The sequence below is a fragment of the Ananas comosus genome, linkage group 4 (genome assembly GCF_001540865.1).
Source record: "Ananas comosus cultivar F153 linkage group 4, ASM154086v1, whole genome shotgun sequence".
Taxonomy (NCBI): Eukaryota; Viridiplantae; Streptophyta; class Magnoliopsida; order Poales; family Bromeliaceae; genus Ananas; species Ananas comosus.
Genome location: NC_033624.1, coordinates 4,417,559 through 4,443,675, shown reverse-complemented (window position 1 = coordinate 4,443,675; position 26,117 = coordinate 4,417,559). Strand labels below are relative to the sequence as shown.

Sequence of the window (26,117 nt, the reverse complement as noted above, 5' to 3'; positions counted from 1 at the left end):
ATATTTATCTGTTGGTAGCATGGTAACCGCTTCATTTATTTCTTTTAGAAAAAAACTTAGCTGAAAATGTGAATCAATTAGGATTCGAACTTGGAACCTCGGGTACCAACCACCAAACTATTTGTCACTTGCACTAGCGACAGTTCTCTACTAGTTTAAGTTTTTAAAGGTTTTAGAGAACAATTAGTTTAGTCTAGAAATAATTTGCAGGATGTCTCGTCCCTAGAAATCAATATCAATATCAACATAATTATTATATTGGATTATAGATAAAATAGATTGATTCATTCTTTCTTCTTGCTTCCCGTTTATATAGTATTTGAGCAAGATCTCGAGTTCTTAATTTGAGACCCCCTAGCCTTATAAAGTTTATTCTAATTTAATTTTATAAAGTGATCAGCAGCTGAGATTGAGCCTTTAGTTTTTAATTTGATTTTGCCACTAGCCCAGATTATTAGTACTAATGCATTAGTCATATATAAGACTATCATGCTCTCCTAGCTACATTCACTACAACAAAAATGGTATATAACGACATATTTAAATGCTGATACAGGTCAAAAAAAGTACTGCCGGCTGAATTACCGTGACTTTTAAAAAATATTGCTATATGTGGGCTCGCTAGGTATATAGTGATAGTTTAAAAGTATCGATATAACCTAAAAAGAATACTGCTAATTTATCAATACTTATTTAAGCATTTAGCAACCGCCGGAATCCTATATTGTCGGCTGCGACACGGATGAGGAGAAGAGCGAGGGGCTCTTCGTCTAGGGTTTCAGTGGATTGAGTGAGGGGAGAAGGAGAGGGGAGAAGGTTGAGTAACCTTTTATTTTTGATTGGATTGGGCTTTATATTTAGGCCTTAGTAGAATTTTTTTAAAAATTTTGGCATAAATGAAATAGTTACGTAAAAATATTAAAAAAATATGTCGCTATAATCTAATTCTGTTGTAGTGATTATGAGATGTGGGACTATTTGGATGTTAAATATTATGTTATGAAGTACGTAACAAATTAGTATCTCAATAAGATACACAAGCCAAATTTATTAAACATATTGTGTGAAGTACCTTCCAAATTTTGTGGGCCCAATGCGTGTAATCTATACTACTAGATAAATGATGGACAAATTAAGTACAATATTTAAATTAGATATTCCCTCCCTATTCTTCTTACTTTCTCCTTTTGCAATTTAAGGAAAAAAAAAAATGGTAGAGAGAAGTTGGTCTCAAAGACACTTGCGTTTAAGACTCTTCCATCTCATTCCCCATACCTATATTAAATCATGCACCAATATCCACAACATCTCTATCTCAATATCATGCTTTGGTAAACTTTACTTCGTGTTTATGCAGTGCTCATTATTACATTGTTCCACCACTATATCCTATATATATACCAAACAAAGCATATCATTTTATTGATCCTTGTTACAAAGACTAGTTTATAGAAATGGCCCTAGTACATAAGCTTATTTCGCTCTATCTCGTCGCGTTGTTCGTTAGCGACCTCATCGCCTGCTATGGAAATTTAGAAGGTGACACCACCATTGGCGATCTCGTCGGCGGCGCTTCTTTATGCGGCACCGCATCTTATCCTTCTCATTTTATGTCGCCCTTTGACGAAAGATTCGATCGAGTTGGTGTATCACAAGTTTCGCGATCAAATGTTTTCAATGTGGATTACTATGGCGCTAAAGGTGATGGTAAAACCGACGACACGAAGGTGATTAATGCGCGCTTAGTACATATATGCATGGAGGACAAAATGTTTAATTTGTTTGTTTAATTACTCAGGCATTTGGAAAGGCCTGGGCACATGCTTGCTCCTCTTCTGTTTCAGCTGTTCTTTTGGTTCCTAAAAAGAAGAGTTATCTCCTTAAGCAAATCACATTCTCTGGCTCATGCAAATCAAGTGTGACATTGGTGGTGAGATACAAATTAATATAGTTCTAATAAAATGTGTGATATATATAAATTGGTTTAGTTTATCATTGATTTCTTTTAATTTTTATGTGTTTGAATGAAATAAGATCAAGGGAAACATCGAAGCACCTTCGAAACTGTCCGATTGGAAGTTGGGGGATCAAAGACACTGGATACTATTCAATGGTATCAGAAATCTTTCGGTGACGGGCGGTGGAACGATAAATGGTAATGGAAAGATGTGGTGGCTACACTCATGCAAAGTGAACAAATCTCTCGTAAGCATATATATATATATTTCACGAACATTTTCCTCATCACTCTTTCGTTTATAAGAAAAGTTCTAACTTAACCGTTCTACTCGCCTTTTTCAGCCTTGCAAGGATGCCCCAACGGTACGATTTTCAATCTACTTGTTGAGACAAAGAGATCACATTTTAGACATGTTCACTGTATTTCGAAGTGTGATTTCTCTCGATCTTGTGTAGGCTATGACATTCTATTCTTGCAAGAACTTGAGGGTGGAGAACTTGAGCGTGCGGAATAGCCCGCAAATTCAAGTATCTTTTGAGAAGAGCACGAACGTGAAAACGAGCAACCTCACCATAACCGCGCCATCGTGGAGCCCTAACACCGACGGCATTCATGTGGCACACACGCAAAATATAGAGATTACCAATTGTGTAATCAGAACAGGCATGATAAAACATTGATTAAACATGTGTACAAAAACATAAACAAAGCTTAAATGCTATGCTTTGTTTACTTATTGTCTTGATTTATTTAATGAAGGTGACGACTGCATTTCGATCGCTACTGGATCTCAAGGTGTTAACATTATGAAAATAATATGTGGACCTGGTCATGGAATAAGGTATATATAAACTCTCAATTGCAAACTACTGAAATTTTACTAATTTGCTATTATAGCTTTGCAAATTGAAGAAGAAAAATATGATTAATTCTGATATTTGAGTTTTTTTCTTTTTTTAACAAATATGATTATTTCCATCAGCATTGGGAGCTTAGGAGCAAGAAACTCAAAAGCCCAAGTCTCAAATGTAACTGTAGACACAGCACAACTAATTGGAACCCAAAATGGAGCAAGGATCAAAACATGGCAGGTTAATTAGTTGGTCTTTACTCTTTACATATAACTCTTCCTTTTTCCCTTTTTTTTGTACATGAAAGGAAAAAAAAAAGGGGGAAATTATAAGATTCATAATTCAAGTTTTTGCACATTCCCTCATAATTGAATCAAAGAAGTGTTCTTCTCTTGTTAGGTTAATTGGTCTTGTCACTTTCTCCAATTATTGGATTGTATGTTTTATTTTAAAGTATTTGTAGGTGTTTGTTATACCAAATGTATATAGTAAGTAGCTCACCTTTTCTCTTTTTTTTCCTGATTTGTTAGTTGCAACTTTATTGGTGGGTTTATAACTGCTCTGTACAAAGGAATAAAAGAGTTTGTTTATTATTATTATTATTTTTTCACTTTTAGAGGCTACAATTAGAAACTGAAGTTATTTAAGTAAAAAGATACAGAAACTGAGTTGTTGTATTAGAAACTTTAGAATATATAGTGAGTGTGTGGGTACCTGATTGGAAATTTTTTTCTTTTTTTATTTTTAGATGTGACTGTAATCATCTGTAAATATTTATAGATTGAAGTGTTTAAGTATAAAGTATAAAAACCAAGTTGCAGAATCAGGATGGCAACAGTATTTTACCTTAGAAATAATAGTAGAGCAACATTCATGATAAAAATATAATTAATTAATAAGGATATATTGTGATGGAGAGTTTTTGGAGACTAAAGTATGCTACGCTTGATCACCAGTTTACTTGAGTTTATCTCATTTGTTACAGAGAAAATTACAATTTTAAAAAATATATATATTTAAATTTATGGCACTAACTAAAATTTAAAAACTATCCTAATGGAAATATAAATTAGAAATTGCCACAAAGGATAATCTTATCTTATTTGTTACATAATTTACACTTTATCCTTATGTATATAACAATATGCACATTGTTCCTTACACTACTTATGCTTGTGTGATGTTTAAAGTTGTAAACCACAATATTGTGGAAGTTAATGGGCACATGAATAGGTGTATCAGTTTTATTATTATTTTTTAAAAAATTTTTTTTTTTTTCAAATCATACCTTGTTCCTAACCCATGCTTTTTTGAACAGGGAGGGAGTGGCTATGTAAGAGCTGTAGTATTTAAAAATATCATGATGGATAATGTTGAAAACCCCATAATTATTGACCAAAATTATTGCGACTCTAGCAAGGCATGCAAAATTCAGGTACAAGAGCAATTTTCCTTCCTTACTAGTCCCACTCAAGTGAACGACACATAAACAAAATAAATTCGAAGGTTCAATCTCAGTCGTTGATCACTCTTTACGTAGAAAGAGTAATAAAATGTTGTTTAAATGGTGGAAAAATTCTGAATCACACTGCAAATGAAATAAGTAATTGCTGATTGAGATTGAACTTTAAATTTTGATTTGTTACTTTATCCTTTTATGAATTTTTTTTTTTTGAATGTAGAAATCAGCTGTGGAAGTAAGCAACATATTGTATGAAAACATCAAGGGGACAAGTGCTTCTCAATTTGCTATCACCTTCAACTGCAGCAAAAGCATTCCCTGCCATGGGATTACTATGCAAAACATTAACTTGGTTGGGCAAAATAAAAAATCCACAATAAGTGCATGTGATAATGCAATGTGGACTAAGAAGGGAAATGTTATTCCCACTCCTTGTGTGTATAATTAATAAAGGAAAATAAGGATGAGGAGGTTGTAAAATGCAGTGATAATTAGACAATGTAAATGGAATAAATCACATATTGTCCATACTTTTCTCTTTTAAAAGAATTTAATGGTTTGTTATGGGTACTTTTTTTGCTATTGGGCTTTTTGACTAATTTTATGGTGAAACTTTCATAATATAGCCCACAAATACCACTAATTTATTGGCCCATATCACCGACACAAAATGTTTAAACCTAACTTTCATATATCTAGCTTTCACACTCCCTCACATTATCTGATGTAAGATTATTAGGATATTATAGATATGTTATCTTGTTTCTAATTGTATTTAAATAAAAAATAGATAATACTGTAATTTAAATTATTTTCAAGATAAAACAATAAAGTTGATGTGATAGGTGAAAAAATAATGACTCTTGGATGAAGGGGGATGTATGATGTGTACCCTATTTTAAAGTGGACCAGTAATATTGCTTTTGTTGTAATAAAGTTCGATGAAGTAATTTAATTGATCGCTGATGATACTAATATAATAATAATATTTAGGCTTCGTTTGAGAATGCGGGAAGATTGCGTTACATGTAGTGAGAAAGTACGATGAAAAAATACTCTATTTGTTTCCGTATATGATATAGCGTTTCGTATATCACAATAAGTCGATTATAATATATTTTCTACGATTCCACCGGAGAACGTAAAAACATATCTCTATATACTTTTACCTCAACTCCATTTTATCTAATAACGTCAGGTGGAGCTCAATATCAAATTAAGTCTTAATCATTATCACATAACAAATTCCCATACTGCTGTGAATAAAATAAATTATATAATAGAACATAATTATAATAATTTAGAAAAAAAATTATAATAAATTAAAGTTTAAGAGGACCCAAAAAAATAGTTAAAAGCTAGTACTAGTATTTATAGTTGACGTGGTGGACCCGGTCCACACAATAATCTCTTCTATCGAGCGGTTATTAATAGCCGTTCATCACTAGATCCATAGAGGTAATCCCACCGTAGAAGATCCGAAACACTCGTTACACTCCGCGTGTAACGGGTGCCGTGCCGGGCCGTCCGGCCGCAAAATAAGGCCTAGCACGGCTTGTATGTTCTGACCGGGCCGGGCCGGAACGGGTGCTACAGCACCCGTGCCGTGCTGTGGCCCGGCCCGTTTTGGGAGTGTACCAAAACCCTAATCTCTCTCCCGCGACCCCCTTCGCCTCCACTATATAAACCATACCTCGTTGATTCTCTCCATCCCTCTCCAGCGCCTCCGCTCTCCAAAAAACCCTAACCCTCATCCCCTCCACCCCTTCATCCCCACGCCCCAACCGAAGCAACAATGGCGGAGAGAGGCGGCGAGCGCGGTGGCTTCGGGCGCGGCTTCGGCGGCGGTGGGCGCGGCGGTGGCCCCCGCCAGGAGGAGGAGAAGTGGGTGCCCGTGACGAAGCTAGGGCGCCTGGTGAAGGAGGGGAAGATCCGGAGCATGGAGCAGATCTACCTCCACTCCCTCCCCGTGAAGGAGCACCAGATCGTGGAAACCCTAGTCTCCGGCCTCAAGGACGAGGTCATGAAGATCATGCCCGTCCAGAAGCAGACCCGCGCGGGCCAGCGCACGCGATTCAAGGCCTTCGTTGTCGTCGGCGACGGCAACGGCCACGTCGGGCTCGGCGTCAAGTGCTCCAAGGAGGTGGCCACCGCGATCCGCGGCGCCATCATACTCGCCAAGCTCTCGGTGATCCCCGTGCGCAGGGGCTACTGGGGGAACAAGATCGGGAAGCCCCACACCGTTCCCTGCAAGGTCACCGGCAAGTGCGGCTCCGTCACCGTCCGCATGGTTCCTGCTCCACGGGGGGCCGGTATCGTCGCTGCCCGCGTGCCCAAGAAGGTGCTCCAGTTCGCCGGCATCGAGGACGTGTTCACCTCCTCCCGCGGCTCCACCAAGACCCTCGGCAACTTCGTCAAGGTATACAATACAATCATGTTTTATTCCACCTCTTATTTCAGTAATTGATTTCATATTGGTTACTTCTCGTCGACACATTGACATTGCTTACAATTTTGGAATACATATGGTTAATCAAATATGGTTTTCTAAGATTCGGAAATGGGTTAAAGTTGTGATTTTGGCAGGTTTTGTTGGTTAACTTGTTAGTAGTTGATTTCATATTGATTACTTTTCATCAACACATTAAAATTGCTTGCAACTTTGTAATCTATGGTTAATCAAATATGCAATACTTTGGTTTTTAACATGAGGTAGGAAATGGGTGAAAGTTACGATTTTGGCAGGGTTTTGTAAGTTAACTTGAATCATGATGGCAATATTGGGTTCTGAGATCTATTTCTTGATCTGCTTCTACATATGTGTTGTGCTGAAAAAGTCACATACGCGTAATTGTTTTCACACATTATAAAGTTAAAGGCATAGATTCTGTCATACAGAACTTAAAAATATACTCTGTAAATGAATGTTTTGTGCCTTTATCTTATACCAATTAAATGTGGTATAATTAGCGTGTCATATAGATCTCAAAAAAGGCAGCGAATATGAAATATCACTAAAATCATATTATTATGTGCTCTTGTTTTAATACCATGTACTGTCAGTTTATTTTTTTTGTTATTTAATCATCTATGTTGTTGTTATTAGCTATAATTAACTTCAGATTTACTTTTTATCTCTTATAGTTCTCTTACTGAGAAGTTAATAGTATCGTTAGTTAAGAATTTAAATGATACCACAATTGTTCATATGTGGTCGAAGTATTTAAGTTTTGAAATTGTAGTATTTTTGTAAATTATCTCTTTATTTTTTGTACAAATGTGTTTGCTACCTATTCCCTTCTTTATGATATACTTGTTTAACTGCTTTGCTGCCATTTTTATCCCATATTTTTGTGATAAGAAAAGTTCAGAGAGAATAACTGGAAGTTAAATTGATTATTAGATCTGTGGTTCTTGCTTCTTGGAATTTATTTTTATGGTTATTGATTTGAATTGTAGATTAATATATTATTATCGTTTACTGCTTTGAGATTTATTATTTGTGTAGAGTGTAAACCTGCAGTAATCCTCTCACTGTGTATCAAATAATGTTATTCTAATCTCTTTTGTCACTTAATGGCTCCAACATTTTGCTATTGATGCATGCTTGGTTATGTGCAACCACGAGGTCTGTGCGCCCTCTGATTTTACAGACTTGTACGAGGAGGTTGAGTTTGCAGGGTCCTTCTGGTATGCAGTTTGCACATTCTGGCATTTTCGGTGGCTGACCAAACACCAGTGCTTGCGAGTTTCACATACCCATTCCTGGCAATTAAAGGCACCCTTAATGAACTTGCCAAGGGGCTATAGTTGCTGCCCTCTTGTCATGACTATGTTTCACACTTTTGATAGAATGAATTTTCAAGTCCTCCATCAAAATTTTCAAAATTAATTTGCCTTCATACATTGTTCCTCAAGCACCTTAATGATTATTTGCATGTACAATATTAAGTACGCTGAAAATTTTACTTGGCTACTGAGAATGGCATATTTGTGGTGCAGGCTACATTCGACTGTCTGATGAAGACCTACGGGTTCCTGACACCCGACTTCTGGAGAGAGACCCGCTTCACCAAATCGCCATTCCAGGAGTACACAGACTTCCTCGCCAAGCCTACCAAGGCGATCCTCCTTGACGAAGCAGAGAAGGTTGAAGCCTAATCATGAGAAGGTAGAAAGCCTTATTAAGGATATGCAGAAAGTACTTATATGAGTTCCCTTGTTTCCCATTTAGTTTTGTTTTTCTCCTTGTCATGCAGTTTGGTTTGTAGTTAAGTTCGGACCGTATGAGTAATGTCGGCAAAAAAAATTACTGTTTTCTTGAATTCAGTAGTCTTTAAATTTTTTTTGTGTTTCATGAAATGAATCTGTGAACTTCAAACAAAGATCTGTTGGCTATCATTTCGTGCTTATAATATCCATTATTGGATTTGCTGGTGGTGGCTAATTTTGTAAGTTTTGTTTGTGTAGTTATCTTCGCTTTGGCATTTGCTTTTTAAGATGCATATTGAGTCTATTGATGAGTTGCTCATGGGCTATGAGTTGGAATGGAATGATGTGCTCGTTCTGGGCAATATATTATGCAAGTCATCTTGCTCTTTCGCTTTCTTTACAAATTGTTCCTTGCTTCTAGTTTATCTGCATATTTCTAAATCATGAATTCTTTTGTTCTTCATCTATCACATACTTTTATAGCCATTGAATAATAATTTTTTTTAATAAACCTCAATATGCCCCTCCTATGGTTTCATCCTACGTTTTATCATCCTATAATTTGAAAAATTATATTTAATCATTCTATAGTTCTATCTGTACTTTTGCCCAAAAAATCAACAATCAAATAAAATAACAAAATAAGATCACCTTTATAACTAAAGAGAAATTAAGTGTAATTTTTAAAATCGTATGACAGTAAAATAAAAAAGTAGTCCCTCCAATTCCATTGGTGTTATTGTTTTTTTAAAAAAAAATACTAATTTTAAATAATTTAATATATTGGATGGGTGATATATTTTTAAAAAATCTTGAAAAGTAAGAAAAAATTATTTTCAACTTTTTATTTTTTACTTACCGTCAAACAAATACTTGAATATAAGATTTATAAACAATCCATTATTTCTTTCTACATTAGTCTATATAAACTTTATGAGAAATGAAAAAAATGATAACTCTGGCCTAATTGCACGTTGGTCCTCAAATTATGAGATGGGCGACATCTTGGTTCTCAAAATTTAATTTAATTTATTATTTGCTCGAATTTTTAGAATTATTGTAATTAAATCTTATAATCCAATTTAATTAACTAATTATTGTATGTGGCTAAGATAAAAGTGGTGTAGTAGTGATGTAATTGGTGATATGCAAATAATCAAGATTGCACATTATTTTTACATTACCAATACATCAATAGTTAATCAACTAAATTAGGTTGTGAGACTTAATTGTAATACTTCTAAAAATTTAAATAAAAAATTATAATAAATTAAAGTTTGAAGACCAAATGTCACTCCCCACATAGTTTATGAACAAAAAGTGGATGTTTGGGCTAGCTTTGGAAAAGTGATTTTCACTCAATATAGCATTTGGCAATCTTATTTTTAAAATCTGATTGTTATTTTTAGAATCAGTTTTTAAATTTTCGAGAACCAAAATCAGAAGCGGCTAAAACCTAACTTTTGAAATTTGATTCTAATTTTGGGCTCAAAATTAAAAATTGTATTTAATGTAGATTCAAATTTTAAGTTTTTAAGTTTAATTTAAATTTTAAATTTTAAATTTTATATTTGAATTTTTAAATTCTAAATTTTAAATTTCAAGTTTGAAAATTCAAATTTCAAAATATAACATTTAAAATTTAGATATTAAATTTCAAATTTTAAAATTTAAGATATAATTTAAATTTTGAAATTTAAGAAGTTAAATTTAAATTTGAAAATTAAAATTGTAATTTTCAAATTACAAATTACAAATATTTAGAATTCAACATTTTAAAATTTTAAATTTTAATTTTAATTTTGAATTTTATATTTTAATTTTTAATTTTTAAACTCTTAATGTTCAAATTTTAAATTCTAAATTTTAAAATTTCAAATTTTAAATTCAAATTTAAAATTTAGATTTTAAATTTGAAATTGAAAATCTAAATTTTGATTTAGAAATTAGAATTTTAAATTTTAAATTTTAAATTTTCAAAGTTATATTTTAAATTTAGTAACAAATTTTAAATTTTTTTATGAATTTAAAATTTAAAATTTAAAATATAAATTGAAGTTTAAATTGAAATTTTAAATTCATTTTTAAATTTTAAGTTATTTTAAAATAAAATTATTATTTGTAAATATCAAAAAAAATTATAAAATATTTTGCCAAACGGTTTTATAAATTCACTTCCGAAATTTATCTAAATTTAGTCAAATACTTTATAGCTTTCGGTCAAAATTAATTCTTCAAATTAAAATAAATTACGGAGAAATTAATTTTTTAGAATTTAGACCAGACAAACCTAAAACCGCAATTTACCCTTGTTGTCAATCAAGGACCTAAAGTAGTAAAGCTTCATCATTAATACAGTCGTATGGGAGAGATATGTGTTTACTTGGGACAAAAATTTTATGGGCATAGTCCCCAAACTAATTAGTTTGAGGATTATGCAGATCGACGCCATGTGACCGATCCGATGGCCACAGATGGAAAACAAAAAAAAAAAAAATTGTGTTTTTAGAGAGAGAGAGAGAAAAAACAACTCAGAAACGTGGCTGTCAGATCGACCACGCGGCGGCGATCCGTATAGCCCCCAAACAAACTAGTTTGGGGGCTATGCCCATAAAATTTTTGTCCCTTTATTTCGAATTAAAAGGTTATGAGTTCACAAATGTTTATAGGATGAATATCCTCCAACAACCCATTCAGCCGTACAAATTGCGGATCATCACCAAAATCGAGCATTGCTATTTCTCTATTTGTCTTATTAAAATTTTTTGAGCAACTATTTCTAGCCTGACTATTAGCGCTAATAAACTATTTCAAAAATACATACAGATAAAAAGTGCGCACTCATAGTACTGAATGATTCAGCCATCGTGCTGACATTAATTCAATTGTCGGGCCTATTATTGTTTAGATTTAGTACGGACCGCAGTACTAGTTAGCTTATTGGACTCACCGAACTCAACTTATTAGTCTTCTAGATCTGTTATTATGGAATAAAAAGTTTAATATATTTTAGCCAATAATAAAAAGCTAACACCCAGCACAAATAATAAAGTGCTTGATAGTTGGTACTCAATATTTCAATTCAAAGCCTAATTATTTCACTCTTTAAGCTAAATTTATTTCTAATAAAAATTGAACGAAGCAAAAATAAATTATGCTACCTTTCTTTCAAAAAAATAAAATAATTGTAAAATTTATATTTATAAGTAGATCTACATGTGGAAGCTCTCGAATGATGTCTCGTTGCGAAACTTTCGATCTACTATCATATTTATTATTAAAATTTATTTTAAATTTCTAAAAATTCTAAGACGAAAGGATTGCAAAATTACATCCACGAGTAGGTCTATATACGGACAAAGCATAAGTCGCCTCAACGATGTTTTATTAGAAAATATTCGATTCGTTGTTATATGTTAGTATTGTCTCTGTTCAAAAATTTATTTGATATTTTCTACTACTATTTCTTAAAAAATAAATCTAAATTTTAGAAAAAAAAAATTATCTCTTGAATAACAGCAAATTAAAAACTCCTCAACGTGTCCAATTGAAGGTTTGTTTCTGTATATGCAGTATCTTCCATTCTAACAATGCGTCGTAACCGACTGTTCCTAAAGCAAGTGACAAAGGGCTTGATGGTTGGTACTCGGGGTCTCAAATTTGAATCCTACTTGATTCATATTTTCAGCTAAATTTATTTATAAATAAAATAAACGAAGTGAGTAGTGTGCTACCTATCTCTCCCAAAAAAAAAAAAAAAAAGAAAAAAAAGAAGAAAACAATGGGTCGTAACTAATAATAGATCCAATGCATGTAAGAATAACGGATCCAATGGAAAAACAAATAAATAAGAAACATCCGAGTAGGCCAACTCATCGTGCGGTGTAGTACAATGTAGCGGCTCTTCCACGGTCAACCAACTCCACCACCCTCGACCAATAAGCCCTTTTTCTAAACTCAAGAAACGCTTTTGCAAGGGGATTATGATCAATCGCGGCATCTGATCCCACGCACCACACCACGATGTCTCCCTCCTCCTTCTTTTCCTTCGTCTTCTTCTTCTCCGTATCCATATCCATATCCATGATCCCCTCCGCGGCCCCACTCTCCTTCTCCTTCAACTTCTCCGACGCCTCCGCCGACAACTCCCCCCCGGAGTCTCCACCCGCTTCTCCTTCCTCGTCCGCTCCGCCGACCCCCTCCACTTCGGCGACGGCCTCGCCTTCTTCCTCTCCCCCTTCCCCTCCCTCCTCCCCAACCACTCCTCCGGCGGCTTCCTCGGCCTCTTCGACGCCGCCGCCGCCGCCGCCGCCGATCCCGCCGGCCAGCTCGTCGCCGTCGAATTCGATACTTACGAGAACGAGTGGGACCCGAGCGCCGACCACGTCGGCGTCGACGTGAACTCGATCCGCTCCGCCGCCACGCTCACGTGGGGCAGCAGCATGAAGGACGGCCGCGTCGCCAACGCGTGGATCGCCTACGACGGCGCCGCGCAGAACCTCACCGTCTTCCTGACCTACGACGACAGCCCCTCCTTCGACGGCCGCCCCTGCAGCCTCTCCTTCGCCGTCGACCTCCGGCAGCACCTCCCCGACCGCGTCGCCGTCGGCTTCTCCGCCGCCACCGGCGGCGCCGTCGAGCTGCACCAGATACTCCACTGGGAATTCACCTCCACTCTCGACCCCGACAACACATTAATCGACATCGAAATCGCCATCGCGATTGCGGCGGGATTCGCAGTTCTGATCTCCATCCTCGGCCTGATCCTGTTCCTTCTCCGGAGGAGGAGGAGGAACGCGAGGAACGCGAGAAGACGAAAAGAAGCGGAGGAGGAGGAGGAGGAGGAGGATGACAGCATGGCCTACGACGAGCTGGCCGGGGAGTTCGAGATCGGCAGCGGGCCGAGGAGGTTCCGGTACGCCGAATTGGCCGCCGCGACGGACAACTTCGCGGAGGAGCGGAAGCTCGGAGAGGTCGTCGGCTGGTGCCACGACCGCGACGCCGACTTCCTGCTCGTCTACGAGCTCGTGCCGAACGGCAGTCTGGACCTTCATCTCTATTCAACTGAGCTATTCCTGCCGTGGCAGTCGCGGTACAGGGTCGCGGTCGGCCTGGCGTCCGCGATCCTCTACCTGCACGAGGAGTGCGAGCAGTGCGTGGTGCACAGAGACATCAAGCCGAGCAACGTCATGCTCGACTCGGCATTCAACGCGAAGCTCGGCGATTTCGGCCTGGCGAGGCTCATCGATCACGACGACTCGATCGGCGCGCAAACCACCGTCCTCGCGGGGACCGTGGGGTACTTGGCTCCGGAATGCGTGACGACGGGGAAGGCGAGCAAGGAGTCCGACGTCTACAGCTTCGGAATCGTGGCGCTGGAGATCGCGTGCGGGCGGCGGCCCGTGGAGCCGAAGGAGGAGCCGGGGAGGGCGCGGTTGCTCCCCTGGGCGTGGGAGATGCACGGAAGAAACGCAATTCAGGAAGCAGCCGATGACAGACTGAACAAAGCGTTCGACGAAGCGGAATTGGGACGGCTGGTGGCGGTCGGGTTATGGTGCGCCCATCCTGACTGGACACTGCGACCGTCTATTCGGCAGGCGGTCGCCGTTCTAAAATTCGAATCTCCGCCGCCGGTTCTCCCGCCGAAGATGCCTGTGCCGGTCTATTTCGTGCCGCCGATCGGTTATCACGGCTTGTCGGGAGCAGCTTCGAGTATTGCTGATGCAGGGGATAGTGCCTTCGGAACATCCTCATCATCAGATAGACTCCTGGAGTCATAACAAGAAGTGCGATTTTGTTTAAAGTGTGTTTTTGATTTGTTCATGGAGATTGTTTTGTAGTTGAGGTTGTAGCAATTGCAGACTGGCTTTGTTGTTTTACTGCCACAAGCTTTCTGCTGTTTCTTTGTTAACAGATCTGGGATTTTCTTCCTAATAATACACTGCCTTTCTTGTGAAAGAAATGTTATCACTTTATTTTTTTAAAAAAAGAACTACTTCAGAAAATTTTGAAATTCTGAAGTAGTACAACTTAAATTTCTGAGTTAATTATATGATTTTTTTTCCATAGTTCTGATTTGTTTATGGAGGCTGTTTTGTAGGTAAGGTTTTGTATTGAGGATATAGTACACGTAATTTAGTAATTGTAGATTGGGTCCTGTAGAAAATAGTTCTAAAACTACATGATAAGGTAACAAGTATATCAAAGGTTATAATCTTGGGTATTTTGTCTCTTCAGTCTTATTATACTGTTTTTTCTGCGTAAAAATGTAGTGAGGTCCCCTGACTACAGGTCCTTTTGCAATAGGTCTTTTTGTCTTAATGATATCTTACAGTGTTGTATTTTAGGATATTGTTTGCTTCGTAAATATTCTTTGTTTTTTTGGTTAATCAGCTCACCAAAGTTTATAAACTTTGTCAAAAACTTCAATCTTTAAGTTAAAGTTTACTGCCACTAGATATCACATTGAACATATTATGGGTCATCTTCGTTCGAAGATGCTTTCAGTTAAAATTAATTCTGAGTCATTTCATATTAAGATAATTTTTTAGATAATATGACATCAAAGTCTTTTTCTTTTTTTGAAAAAAGAATAGCACAGTACTCGCTTCATTCATTCAGAAAATGAATTTAGCACAAAAAATCGTGAATTCTTCAAAAGATTGTTGGAGCAAAAGAACTGGCAGATTGATCAGCTTGTAGCTGAGAATGATTTGTAAATGAGGCAATGAGGTCTCGATCGAAAAAGAGAGACAAACAGCAAAATAAAGGATTAAAGGACCAAAAAAAAAAAAAAAAAAAAAAAAAAAACCCACACACGCATAGCGAATGAGCAGTTCTCCAAACACCTTGCCCTACAGTAAAATTCCCATTATTCAACTAAGCTCTTTATTTGTCCTACCACATTTGTGGGATTCGAGTTACGTTGTTTGAGAAGCAAATTATTCCTCTGCCTCCAAATGAGCCATAAGCTTGCCCCTAGGATACACAACCTCTTTGTGGCATTCTTCTGACCGAGTTCCAGAGAATTCTAAGTCAATTTTAAATCACATCAATATTTAAGAGGATTTGAGCTTGATTTGTTATATGGTATGAACCATCTGATATCTATCATACACATAAAATAGTGTGTTAAGACTAATTGTAAATTCTTTTTATTATATCTTTTGGGCAACAGTTTCCACCATCTGTCCCGACATCAATTTCTACTTTCTTCTTGTTCTCAATGGCTTTGCTATCTCCATCGCCATCCTCCCTTTTCTCACACGAAACCCAACCTTCTCCGAACCGCCGTAAATGATTTCATTCTCAATGACATGGCCCGCTTGGCGCCTTTCAATTGAACACAAAACTAATAATATAAAGTTGTGATCCTGCTGCTCTCATTATTTGTTACTTAAATTTTCATTAAATCATTCCAACAAGGTTCTTTCTACAGTACGTATAATATTCTTTTATTATACACTATAATTTATGTCTCATAATACAACACTACCTCGTTTAAAAACATTATATTTTCTACATTATTTGGAAAGGCCTCATCTTATTTTTTTTTTCCCTTTTTTTGTATAGCTGAGTGTGAACTTTTGTTTTACTTCAAAATTACAAAATTTTAGGAAATACATAATTTACAATAAAACTCGATTTCAGATATTCAAATAGTTATTTGTAAAAAGAAAAAAAAATCAAAAACACTNTTCTACAATAGTTCTGTTTTTCTGGATAAAGTAAAAAAAAAAAAAAACATGTTTGCAAAACATAATATCTCAAATTGATTGGCAACTGCACATTGCTGTTGAATGTCTTCTCATATTCTTAAAAAGAAAGAAAAAAAAAAAAAGGAAAAAAAAGAAGGAAGTAAAGTCATTTGAACTTGGGTCATGTTGTAAACTTGTGATCCACCGTTCAAATTTTTTTAAAAAAATTTAAATACCACTCGAAAAATTACTTGCTGAAATTAGTCTCACCGCATTAACTTTTGCATTAAATGCTATTAATCTACAACTACGGAAACTCACTCAACTATAGACCATTTTGAAATCGCCCGCTCAATTATTCCAACTGTGCCAGAGGATGGCGGGAATCTAACATTTAGTTTCATCATACATTATAGTTTGAAACTTTTGAGCGTACGAGGAGATTACTCCAGAAAATGTTTGAATTGTTGCTGTTTGTAGAATAAAGAGGGCAAAGCGCATCCATGGATGTTACTCTAGTAAGCAATTGCTTAGGCGGTAATTTGCACCGAAATTATATTGAATATATATTACAAGCACCATTCTCTTATGTTTAAATTTGTGGAGAAAAACGAATATTTTATATAAGTTAATATGGTATCGGAGCAGAAGGTATTGAGTTCGAACCCACCGAACTCCTAATTTTATATAACTTCTGACTATTTAATTTCGGTCTATATTTTGAGTTTATCAAAGAGTCTCAAATTAACTTGTATAACTTGGCTCTCATTATTTGAATTATGAAAGGTAGATTTTTTTTTTATTTCATTTAGAAATAAACTTAACTAGAAATGTGAATCAACTAGGATTCGAACTTGGGTCTCGAATACCAACCACCAAGCCTTTTGCCGCTTGATCTAAGGACGGTCGGTAGGTAGATTTTTGTTGAGAGGCATGCTAAAGAGTCAACGCTGAGCTAAAATTTTAGTTTTAGCACAGTTAATGTAATGGCTCTTTCGACCCATCTTTAAAAGTACCAACAGTTAAAAAAAAGATGCGCCTAATAAGGAGATATCCCAGATTAGTTTCTTTCCAAAAACGAGAGACCTATAATTATTGATCGTGATATTAACCCAAAAGGCATCTAAATTGTTAAGAAATTTTATCACATTTCTGGTCGTGATGACTCATGAAAGCCTGCTTCCAAGGTTGAAGTTTTCTATAATTCATACTTCCTTCAAATAAAGATTTGGTTATGTTATCCTAAGCTATCAAACTGCTATCCTTCGGAAATGTTCAGCGGCTTGCCAAGCATGATGCAGGCTTGACCGGACTCAGAGCCGATCGTTGTGATTGGATACCCTTGACAAGTCCTTCTTATCATAATTCATGCATATTTAATATCATTGGTAGTGAATTTTCTTTCTTTTTAGAGACGTAATAGTTTCATCACATTTATTACTGTTATTTTTGTTGCTTTATCGCTAGTTTAGTGCTTCTTTACTTTGGGTGTCTTGAGTAGATCTAATAGTGTAAGTCCATCTTTTAACGGTTGAATCCACTAGAATCTATTTATATAGTTTTCACGCTTTTATTATTGTTTTTTTTTCAGAACCGTCAATGAGGACGGTAAGCAGCTGACGAGTTAGATTGCACCTGTCATCTCTGAAAAACTATAGTAACAATCCAGTATCCATAATATAGATAGAAAAGAATGTAAACTGTCCCTTGAAATAGTTGTAAAATAAATATTTATCTGCGTGTCACTATAATAGAATAATTATATTTTGGCTTTGCAATCACATCATTTTTTGTTATTCATTGTTTATGCTTACTTTGTTTATTAGTATTAGTGTAGTTTATCCTTAAAATTTTTGTGGGGTCAATTTATATAATAAAAAATTATAGAAATTATTGGGCTATTTTATTTTTGAATATCCTACCATGTTGATGACTTTGAACATATATGTAAATTTAATAATAATATTTAAAATTTAATAATTAATAATTAAAATGTAATAATGATATTACCACATGGTCGATAGTCCTAAAAGATGTCCTATACATTTAAAAAAGGGTTAATTGCATACAGATTTTCGCAAATATAGGAAATTACAAATATATTCCTTTAAAGTTCAATTTTTATAAATTATTTCTGTAAAAGTCCTAATATTTTCAGATATGTCCCTATGGTTTGTTATTGTTAGAGAATCGTTAGAAAACTGTTATATTTCCAATTTACCATCACAAATATGTCACTCCAAAAGTTATAACAGTATAATATAAGAGGAGTAAAAATGTTAAAAATTAATCCCAGTAAAGTATTTAACCTATGGTTAACTAAACTTTTTTAATGGATTCTAACGGTAGGAACATATCTAAAAACATTAGAACTTTTGTAGAGATAACTTATGAAAGTTGAACTTTATAGGAATATATTTGTAATTTACTATGTTTATAAGAATCAGTATGCAATTGACCCAAAAAAGAGTGTAGATTTTATACTCTCGTTCCAGAGTTAATAAAAATTTAAATAAATTTTAATAAAGATAAAAAAAAAAATTGATGTGCAAAATAGGATATTAATGATCTTAAGATGAAGTGGATATAAGATGTATTCCCTTTGAAGTGTATGAGTAGCATGGCTCCTACTCATACACTCTAAAGAAGTGTGTATGATGTGCACTCCATCTATCCTAGGATAGAAAATTTATTACTAATTATTTATTTTTTTAGCCAATCTACTCATACCCTAAGATGTATAATGATAATCGTACTCATCCTATGGAGAAGAATTTTTACTAATTATATTAATGTGATTAGTAAAATTTATCTCGTTCTACATAGATGGAGTGTATATTATATATTTATATATCCTAAAGGAATGCTACAAGTAGCCATTTCTTCAAAAAATAACACCAATCATCTCTGGTGCCAAGTGACAAAGGGCTTGACGGTTGATACCAGAATCCCAAATTTGAATTATATTTCCGGCTTTACCTTTCTCTCTCAAAAAAAAAAAAATATATATATATATATATATAGATATATATATTTCAAAAAAAAAAAAAGAAGAAAAGAAAAGAAAAGAAAATCGCCTGCAAAATGGCCTGTTGATTTTGCTGTCCGGGTGAAAAGAAATAGCGGGCGGCGTTCGAATTCCTCAGTCCAGACTCCAGCCTGCTCGCGGCGCATTCCAGGAGATGCTGCTGCTTCTCCTCGTCCTTGTTGGCGAGCGCGAGCGCGAGCCTCCTGCGGGAGGCGGCGGCGGCGGCAGTGGCGGCGGAGGGGGAGGGGGAGGGGGAGGGGTGCGGCCGTGGGCGTCGGCGACGTCGGTGTCGGCGTCGGGGAAGAGGATACAGAAGGAGATGCTGGAGCTCAACGCCGATCCCCCCGCCGACTGCTCCGCCGGCCCCAAGGGCGACAACCTCTACCACTGGCTCTCCACCCTCATCGGCCCCTCCGGTCTCCATCCATCCATCTATCTATCTATGCATTCATCTCTCTCTCTCTCTCTCTCTCTCTCTCTCTCTGCCGCCGCTACTACTTCTAGTATTACTGCTGCTTCCGCATCTATTCGAGCTTCATAGGAATCGAATTTCACGATTTTGCGACATCATTTACCTCATCCCTACCTCCTAGTGATGAACTAGTCTCAAATTGTTGTCTGTAGTGTTGGAAGTTGGAGCCCCCTGAGTTTTACGTAAATGATCGGCGACGCGGCATGCGAATCGATGATTGATACTGTAACTGTTTGAGTAGCAGCCTCACTGAAATAAGAATTTCACGATTTTACGACCTCATTTACCTAGTGATCAAGTGGTCTCGACTTTACCTTAGATTTATTAGCCATTAAGGAATCACTTGAATTTTACATAAATGACGGCGACGGGGCATCTGAATCGACGATTGATACTGTTAAACACGATCTTCTAGACTATTTGAGCTTCATAGAAACAGAAATTTCACTATTATATAACGTCATTTACGTAATGACAAAATTTATCTTAAATGTATTAGCCATTAAAAAATTGTTAAGTTTGGAGCCGCTTGAATCATTGAAGGCAAATGAAGCTAAAAAATCAGAAATTTTTGTTTCCAGAAAGTTCAAATAGCCTGGTTTGTGTTTAACTGTGCCGATCGACAATTCGGATGCTCTATCGCGAGAAACGATACGGAAGTAGACAAGTTTTTTTGCTTCAAAAACGCATTCTAGCTTTATTAATCTCTACTGCTGCTACTACTAGCACCTCTGACACCCTTGTACCCCTTCTGAATTGCTTCATTTTGTGAGAACTTGATGCACTATATGTGATTTTTCAAAATAAAGAAACTTGACATTTAGATACTTCAAATAATTTACATCGTATTTAACAGTATCGATCGTCGGATCAAATGCCCCATGTTTGTAAAGAAAAGGATGCCAGCTGGACTCGAAATAACACCTTTGAGATGAGGATTGAAGTAAACAGTATGCAAACTACATAACTGCTGCTATATGGAGGATATTTAGAAAGTTTTCATAATTCTGCTGGTTAAAACCATTGTTTTATAAGATGTTTATATATTTGTGATGATTTAATGAGAGGATTTTTTATAACATAATCAAATCCTACAGTTTGAGGTTTGATTTGTCAATAATTCAGTAATGTCCTTTCTTACAGTAGTCATGCTACTATGAGTGAATCAGGAAAAGTATACACATCAGCATCTGAAATGGTGAAAAGTAAATGAACAAATATTTGTTCTTCATGAATTCTACTGAATTGTTCTAGAAAGTAATCTCAATTAAACTGGATTCAGATTTGGTTCCGAACAGAGTGGTAGCAAGAGATTTTGATATTATTTTATCATCTGATTCTGCTTCATATGTAAAGAAAAATGTGCGACAGATAGACTAATCCCCTTTTGTTTGTACAACCCTAGTGTTTGCCTGGAAATGCGAATTTAATTTAGATATACTGTGATCTTGATTTATGTGTTGATATGACGAATCATTTTGCTGCTGTTGACTTATTTCTTCTGTTGCTAGGTCACATAAAATGGATCTTTTATCTTCTGTAGAGGGATGCAGAGCTTAGAACTAAAGTAGGATGGGTAGAAAATGGGGCTCTGACATTTGTTATGTGACCGCCAATATATCTCACACTTCAAAATGAAAATTTTCCACAACTTCTCATGACTGGTTGTGCCTACGATGGAAACATTTGGAAAATGGGGAGATGACATGTGCACAGACATTGAATTTTTGACGTGAAGATGTCGAGGTGGATATGTGAATTACTAGAAAGATAAGAAAAGGTCATGTATAACAAAAGTTTATATTAGCACTGATAGATGGTAAGTTGTGTGAAATTCCAATTTGATTGTCCTGACATTTCTAACCAAAATCACAAAGTGGCCTTACATTTAAGAAGGTAAGAAAGTTAAGATGTCTAGTTATTTACACATCTATTTAGATAGGTCACATAGCTGCACTAGTAAGGAGTGATTATGTTCAGGAAGAAAGTGTTTTAAGATGGAGGGAAAACCCAAACTGCCGTAAGAGAGAGTTGTTTAACAAGCAATTGTATTAAAAAAAGAAAAGATAGACAGAAGAATATGGTTCACTTAATCAAGCTAAATTGCTATTATTATGGCGTTTGTTATTATTGTTGTTGTTCTCGGTGGTGGTTTCACTATTATGAAATAAGGTCGTCAAGGCTCATCACTCTAAGTGGCTGCATGCTTTCAAACTTTAGCCAGTTCGACAAGTCTTAGTTTTGGCTGATCCTTATTATAAAATTTTTCCAACTCCACTGTTATACTCTTATCACTGTGCTTACTCTGAAACCAGACTTATTATTATTTTCTGGAATCTAAAGTTTTGTATTACAATTCCACTTTTTAAACTCTTGATTTTTGCTTCTTTTCTTATTTCTTATCATATGAAATTGGCACATTTATGACCTCAAGGTTTTTTGGATGTTGGAATAAGTTATTTTTGTATCACCTTTCCAATAAATAAAGATTTTCTTGTGTAATTGAAAGGTAGTTCCTTGAGAGGTCTTGACATTCATGATTTGCTAGAATAGCATATTTCACCACGAGGTTATTATCTTATTTCTAGCTTGCAACTTCGTACCAAATAGGATATCACTGGATAGCTTATTTCGACATCCAAACAGAGCCCAAGTGCTAAAGCACTTGTTAATCATAACTACTTAATGATTGCTTTACATTATAATTGTATGCTCTCTATTTATGCCAGTATTTGAGGGTTCAATTATAAGATATCACAAGCCCATATTGGTTCTCTTTTATAGGTTCACCATATGAAGGCGGCATATTTTTCCTCGACATTATATTTCCATCGGAATATCCGTTCAAACCCCCAATGGTAAGAGAATTTGAATATATACATGACGGTCTTCTCTTCTACTTCATAAATCCAGCATCAGATTTGTAAGTTCAACTTTTGGCTTCTATACGAGTGTGTAGTAGTTTTTGTGGTTTTGTTGAAGTTTTACTTCGTAAACAAATGTAACTTATTTGATGAACTGGCAGATTGCTTGCAAACTATAAATTTGTGGAATTTGTTTGGCGACAAAAAGCAAAAACTCAGCAGTAACATCTTTTAGATTTTTTAAAAAGAATTTTGGAAGAAGATCCCATTCTGCAACTGGCTGGGGTACGATGCGGATTCATTAATAATGACAACAAAAGAGAAGTACATGTGCTGACGCATCCAATCAAGTGAAGTTCATGCTTTAAAAAAGCAGAAAAATGGCACGCTTAGAATGTAATGGTGTTTCTAACTTTCTTGATGTAACATTTTGCTACTTGATAGAATATTTTATTGCTTCTGTGACAGAACAGTTTGTTTTTGGCGGAACCAAACAGAGATGTACTGAAATAAGAATACTATGGAAGGTTAGGTACTGAAACTAATAGATTTTAAGTTCATCCACCTACTTCAAAATGTGCTAAGTTTCAGGTATGTCTGTATACATTTACCTTTTGTAGCAACATGAAATTGTTGTACGGATGCAATGCCGCACTAATTCATCCTGGTAAACCAAAAAAAAAAAAAAAAGAAAGAAAAATTATGAACTATCTGAAGCAAATGTATGTGGAAACATTTTATTACGAGATTATCTGATACACAACACTGCAGAAGTTTAAAAGAGCAGCTTAAGGCAAGATCACTGTATCAATGAGTTTAGTTCTTTATTTATTAGATCTTTATTAATTTATTTATTTATTGACTTTAATGCAGAGTCCTATAAATGCACACTCACTGTGATGTATATTGTTTAAAATAACTCGAATTTTCTATATTTTGCATACGAAATAACTGTTTGACATTTCTGGTTCGCAATTTTGCTTTGTAGGTGACTTTCAAAACACGAATATACCACTGCAATGTTGATTCTGCAGGCAAATTAAGTTTGGACATTTTGAAGGACGGGTGGAGCCCAACTCTGACAATTTCAAAGGTCTTATTGGCGATCAAAAATATCATCACAAATCCTGATCCATGTAATGTACTGCTGTTATCTAATCATTCTCAATGATTAGTTCGCCAGTTGTGTAAATCATCGAATTTCAAAACTTTTCTTACAAGGACTTTATTGTTTGATATTTGCAGATAACCCTCTTGTCTCGAGCATCGCTCGCTTGTACTTGACTGATAGAGCCAAGCATGATGAAATAGCTGCAGAGTGGACAATCAGATTCGCTAGATAGAGAGATTTTAAGTTTCAAGATATCTCTTTCGCTGAAAAAGGGTCACCGAGATTAGTATTCCACGGTACTTGTTCCTTGAGCAACCCGACTTCCAACTCTTTTCCTTTCTTGAGTTGTTGAGTTTTAAGGTAGCGTTTGGAGTTCCGTAGGTTTCGTTTTCTCCTCCAAGTACTGTGAGATTAAAGGTATCTTGGAATGGGCATACTGAATTTCTGATACTCTTTATTTATGCGATGTATTTCAAAACAACAAATGAAAATACATTGTTGATTGTTTTTTTTTCCTTTTTATTTCATTGGAAAAAATAGGAGATTGCCAAGTAAGCAATGAAGAACATGAGAAAAAAATAAAAATAGAAATGATGCAGAGCACACCTGTTATGAATGGTTTTGCTGTAAATATTTGTCTTTCTTACATGTTTTCTCAGATTAGCATGTTTTTGATAACCTTGAGATATAAAAAGTTCCAATGGAGAACCAAACCAACGTAGGCGAACAAGCGAGCTTGTGTTTGCTTGCAAGATGATGAGGCATTTTGCACACCCTAGTCATAACGAGTGCATAGATAGGGCTAGATGATGAGCCGATGAACGAGTTCCTGGGGTACTCCCATGATCTGATCGAATTTCTAGAGAGAGAAAAAATAAAATCTTCATGAGATTGAAAAACTCTGCAGTAATTTGATCAATCAAATAAATCAACTGGTCAACTGAAAACATAACATCTTGACCCCATGTCTTCATTGTTCAACTGCTGTATTTAGCAAGTATGTATTTCCCTTCAGTCCAAGATTATTTTATAGCTGATGTCTTTGGTTAGGATTTTTTTTTTTTTTTTCCGCAAGTCGCTTCACTACTGGTTTGAGGTAATTGAAATTTGAAACTTGATTTCTTTTGTTTATTTTTTTCCTTTTTTGTTACAAGTTGCATACTCTGCAGAAGACATAATTTTTGCTCTATGAATAACTAGGGGTACAAATCCTGAGAGCGAGTACTAACATTTGGTAAGAGATAAGAAAGAGATCCGTTTCTGAGTCGGAGTCGCTTCTTTTTCCCTTTGCAAAATTGTGAACTTGTAGCATTTCTAGACTATGAATGGGTCAGGTTTTATGACAACTTACTTATAGTGTTACAAATGACCTCATAAACATAGGATTCATATGAAGAACTACACTTCTTTCTTTCAAGTTATTGGTTGTATCTTTTGACAAAACAGAAATTTTTTTTATTTGTACTGTCCCAAATTACTTTACGGGAATTGATAGCAATGACCTGTGTTTTGCTACTAACAGCGAAAAATCCAGATTATATTTACTGTTTAGCCCTGTTTCATCTTTTAAGAGGCGAAATTGGATTTTGCCGGCCTAATCAAATTTTTCTGTGCTAATATCAGTGCCCGAAGCTTACATACGAATATTTTCATTCAGTTTCGCAGGTACCGCGTTGTGGGCGATATAGGATTTCGATTGACCGGCTTGGTGATGATTCCAATTAATGGAGCTTATGGCACACTGCAACAAAGGGTTCATTTAGACACTTATTTTGTCATAATTGTTCGCAGTTTGTAACTTTTGTTGTTAAGTATCTTGTAACCTCGATCTAGTTTGATTTAAAAGAATCACGCTCCCCGCAAGGTTTCGGTTAACGATGAACTGTAAAAGAGATTTCCCAGCTAGTACAGTATCTTTCTCCGTTTAATTGTAGTCTAGTAAAGAAAATCATGAACATGTATAGAATGTTTCTGAAATTGTTGGAGCTGTGGTTATCTTCTTCGTGAGCCGTGTTTGCATGGATTTATTCTTGCAGATGTTGGGATTTTACACCATCACACATTGTTACAGTTGGACCTTCTCCATAGAAGGGATTCGACGGTTGTGATTGATTGATAAATATGGATCATGAGAGCGTGGACGCTCTGCAAACCCAATGCGGAGGAAATTTCTGTGTTTGTTGCTCTGACTTTTCATTGTATATTTCGAATGGGTGGTTAGTTGTAAAAATTTTCTTAGCACCGAATTTCAGGCGTGAGAAGGGTTCTAATTTTTTATTAAATAATTATTATTTTAAAAAATGAAAAGCATACTATTTGGTAATATTAGGGACAATAGAACAAAAAACGATAAAATGAATAAAACTTTTTCTTTATTATATCAAAACAAATATTGTAAAATCACTTCATATCATCATAACGCTTAAAAAGCCACCACATACACAGGTATACTCCACGATC

General features: G+C 35.8%; 4 protein-coding genes across 4 annotated transcripts; all 4 read left to right on the top strand.

Moving 5' to 3' along the window:
- Nucleotides 1,311-4,837, top strand: LOC109708998 (polygalacturonase-like). Its single transcript, XM_020231013.1, has 9 exons — nt 1,311-1,727; nt 1,799-1,930; nt 2,035-2,205; nt 2,302-2,322; nt 2,416-2,623; nt 2,720-2,801; nt 2,943-3,051; nt 4,130-4,246; nt 4,494-4,837. The coding sequence occupies exons 1-9, from the start codon at nt 1,455-1,457 to the stop codon at nt 4,719-4,721; spliced, it is 1,341 nt and encodes a 446-aa protein (XP_020086602.1). The 5' UTR covers nt 1,311-1,454; the 3' UTR covers nt 4,722-4,837.
- Nucleotides 5,971-8,728, top strand: LOC109708999 (40S ribosomal protein S2-4-like). Its single transcript, XM_020231014.1, has 2 exons — nt 5,971-6,692; nt 8,276-8,728. Exons 1-2 carry the CDS (start codon nt 6,069-6,071, stop codon nt 8,432-8,434), a joined length of 783 nt encoding a protein of 260 aa, XP_020086603.1. The 5' UTR covers nt 5,971-6,068; the 3' UTR covers nt 8,435-8,728.
- Nucleotides 12,616-14,443, top strand: LOC109708772 (L-type lectin-domain containing receptor kinase IX.1-like; the record flags this gene model as incomplete). The annotated part of the gene is made up of 1 exon (XM_020230594.1): nt 12,616-14,443. A coding segment is annotated over one exon (1,650 nt), but the record flags the coding sequence as incomplete, so codon positions are not given.
- On the top strand, nt 19,350-25,664 carry LOC109709000 (constitutive photomorphogenesis protein 10). Its single transcript, XM_020231015.1, has 5 exons — nt 19,350-19,626; nt 22,467-22,540; nt 23,535-23,682; nt 23,792-23,953; nt 25,315-25,664. The coding sequence occupies exons 1-4, from the start codon at nt 19,365-19,367 to the stop codon at nt 23,887-23,889; spliced, it is 582 nt and encodes a 193-aa protein (XP_020086604.1). The 5' UTR covers nt 19,350-19,364; the 3' UTR covers nt 23,890-23,953; nt 25,315-25,664.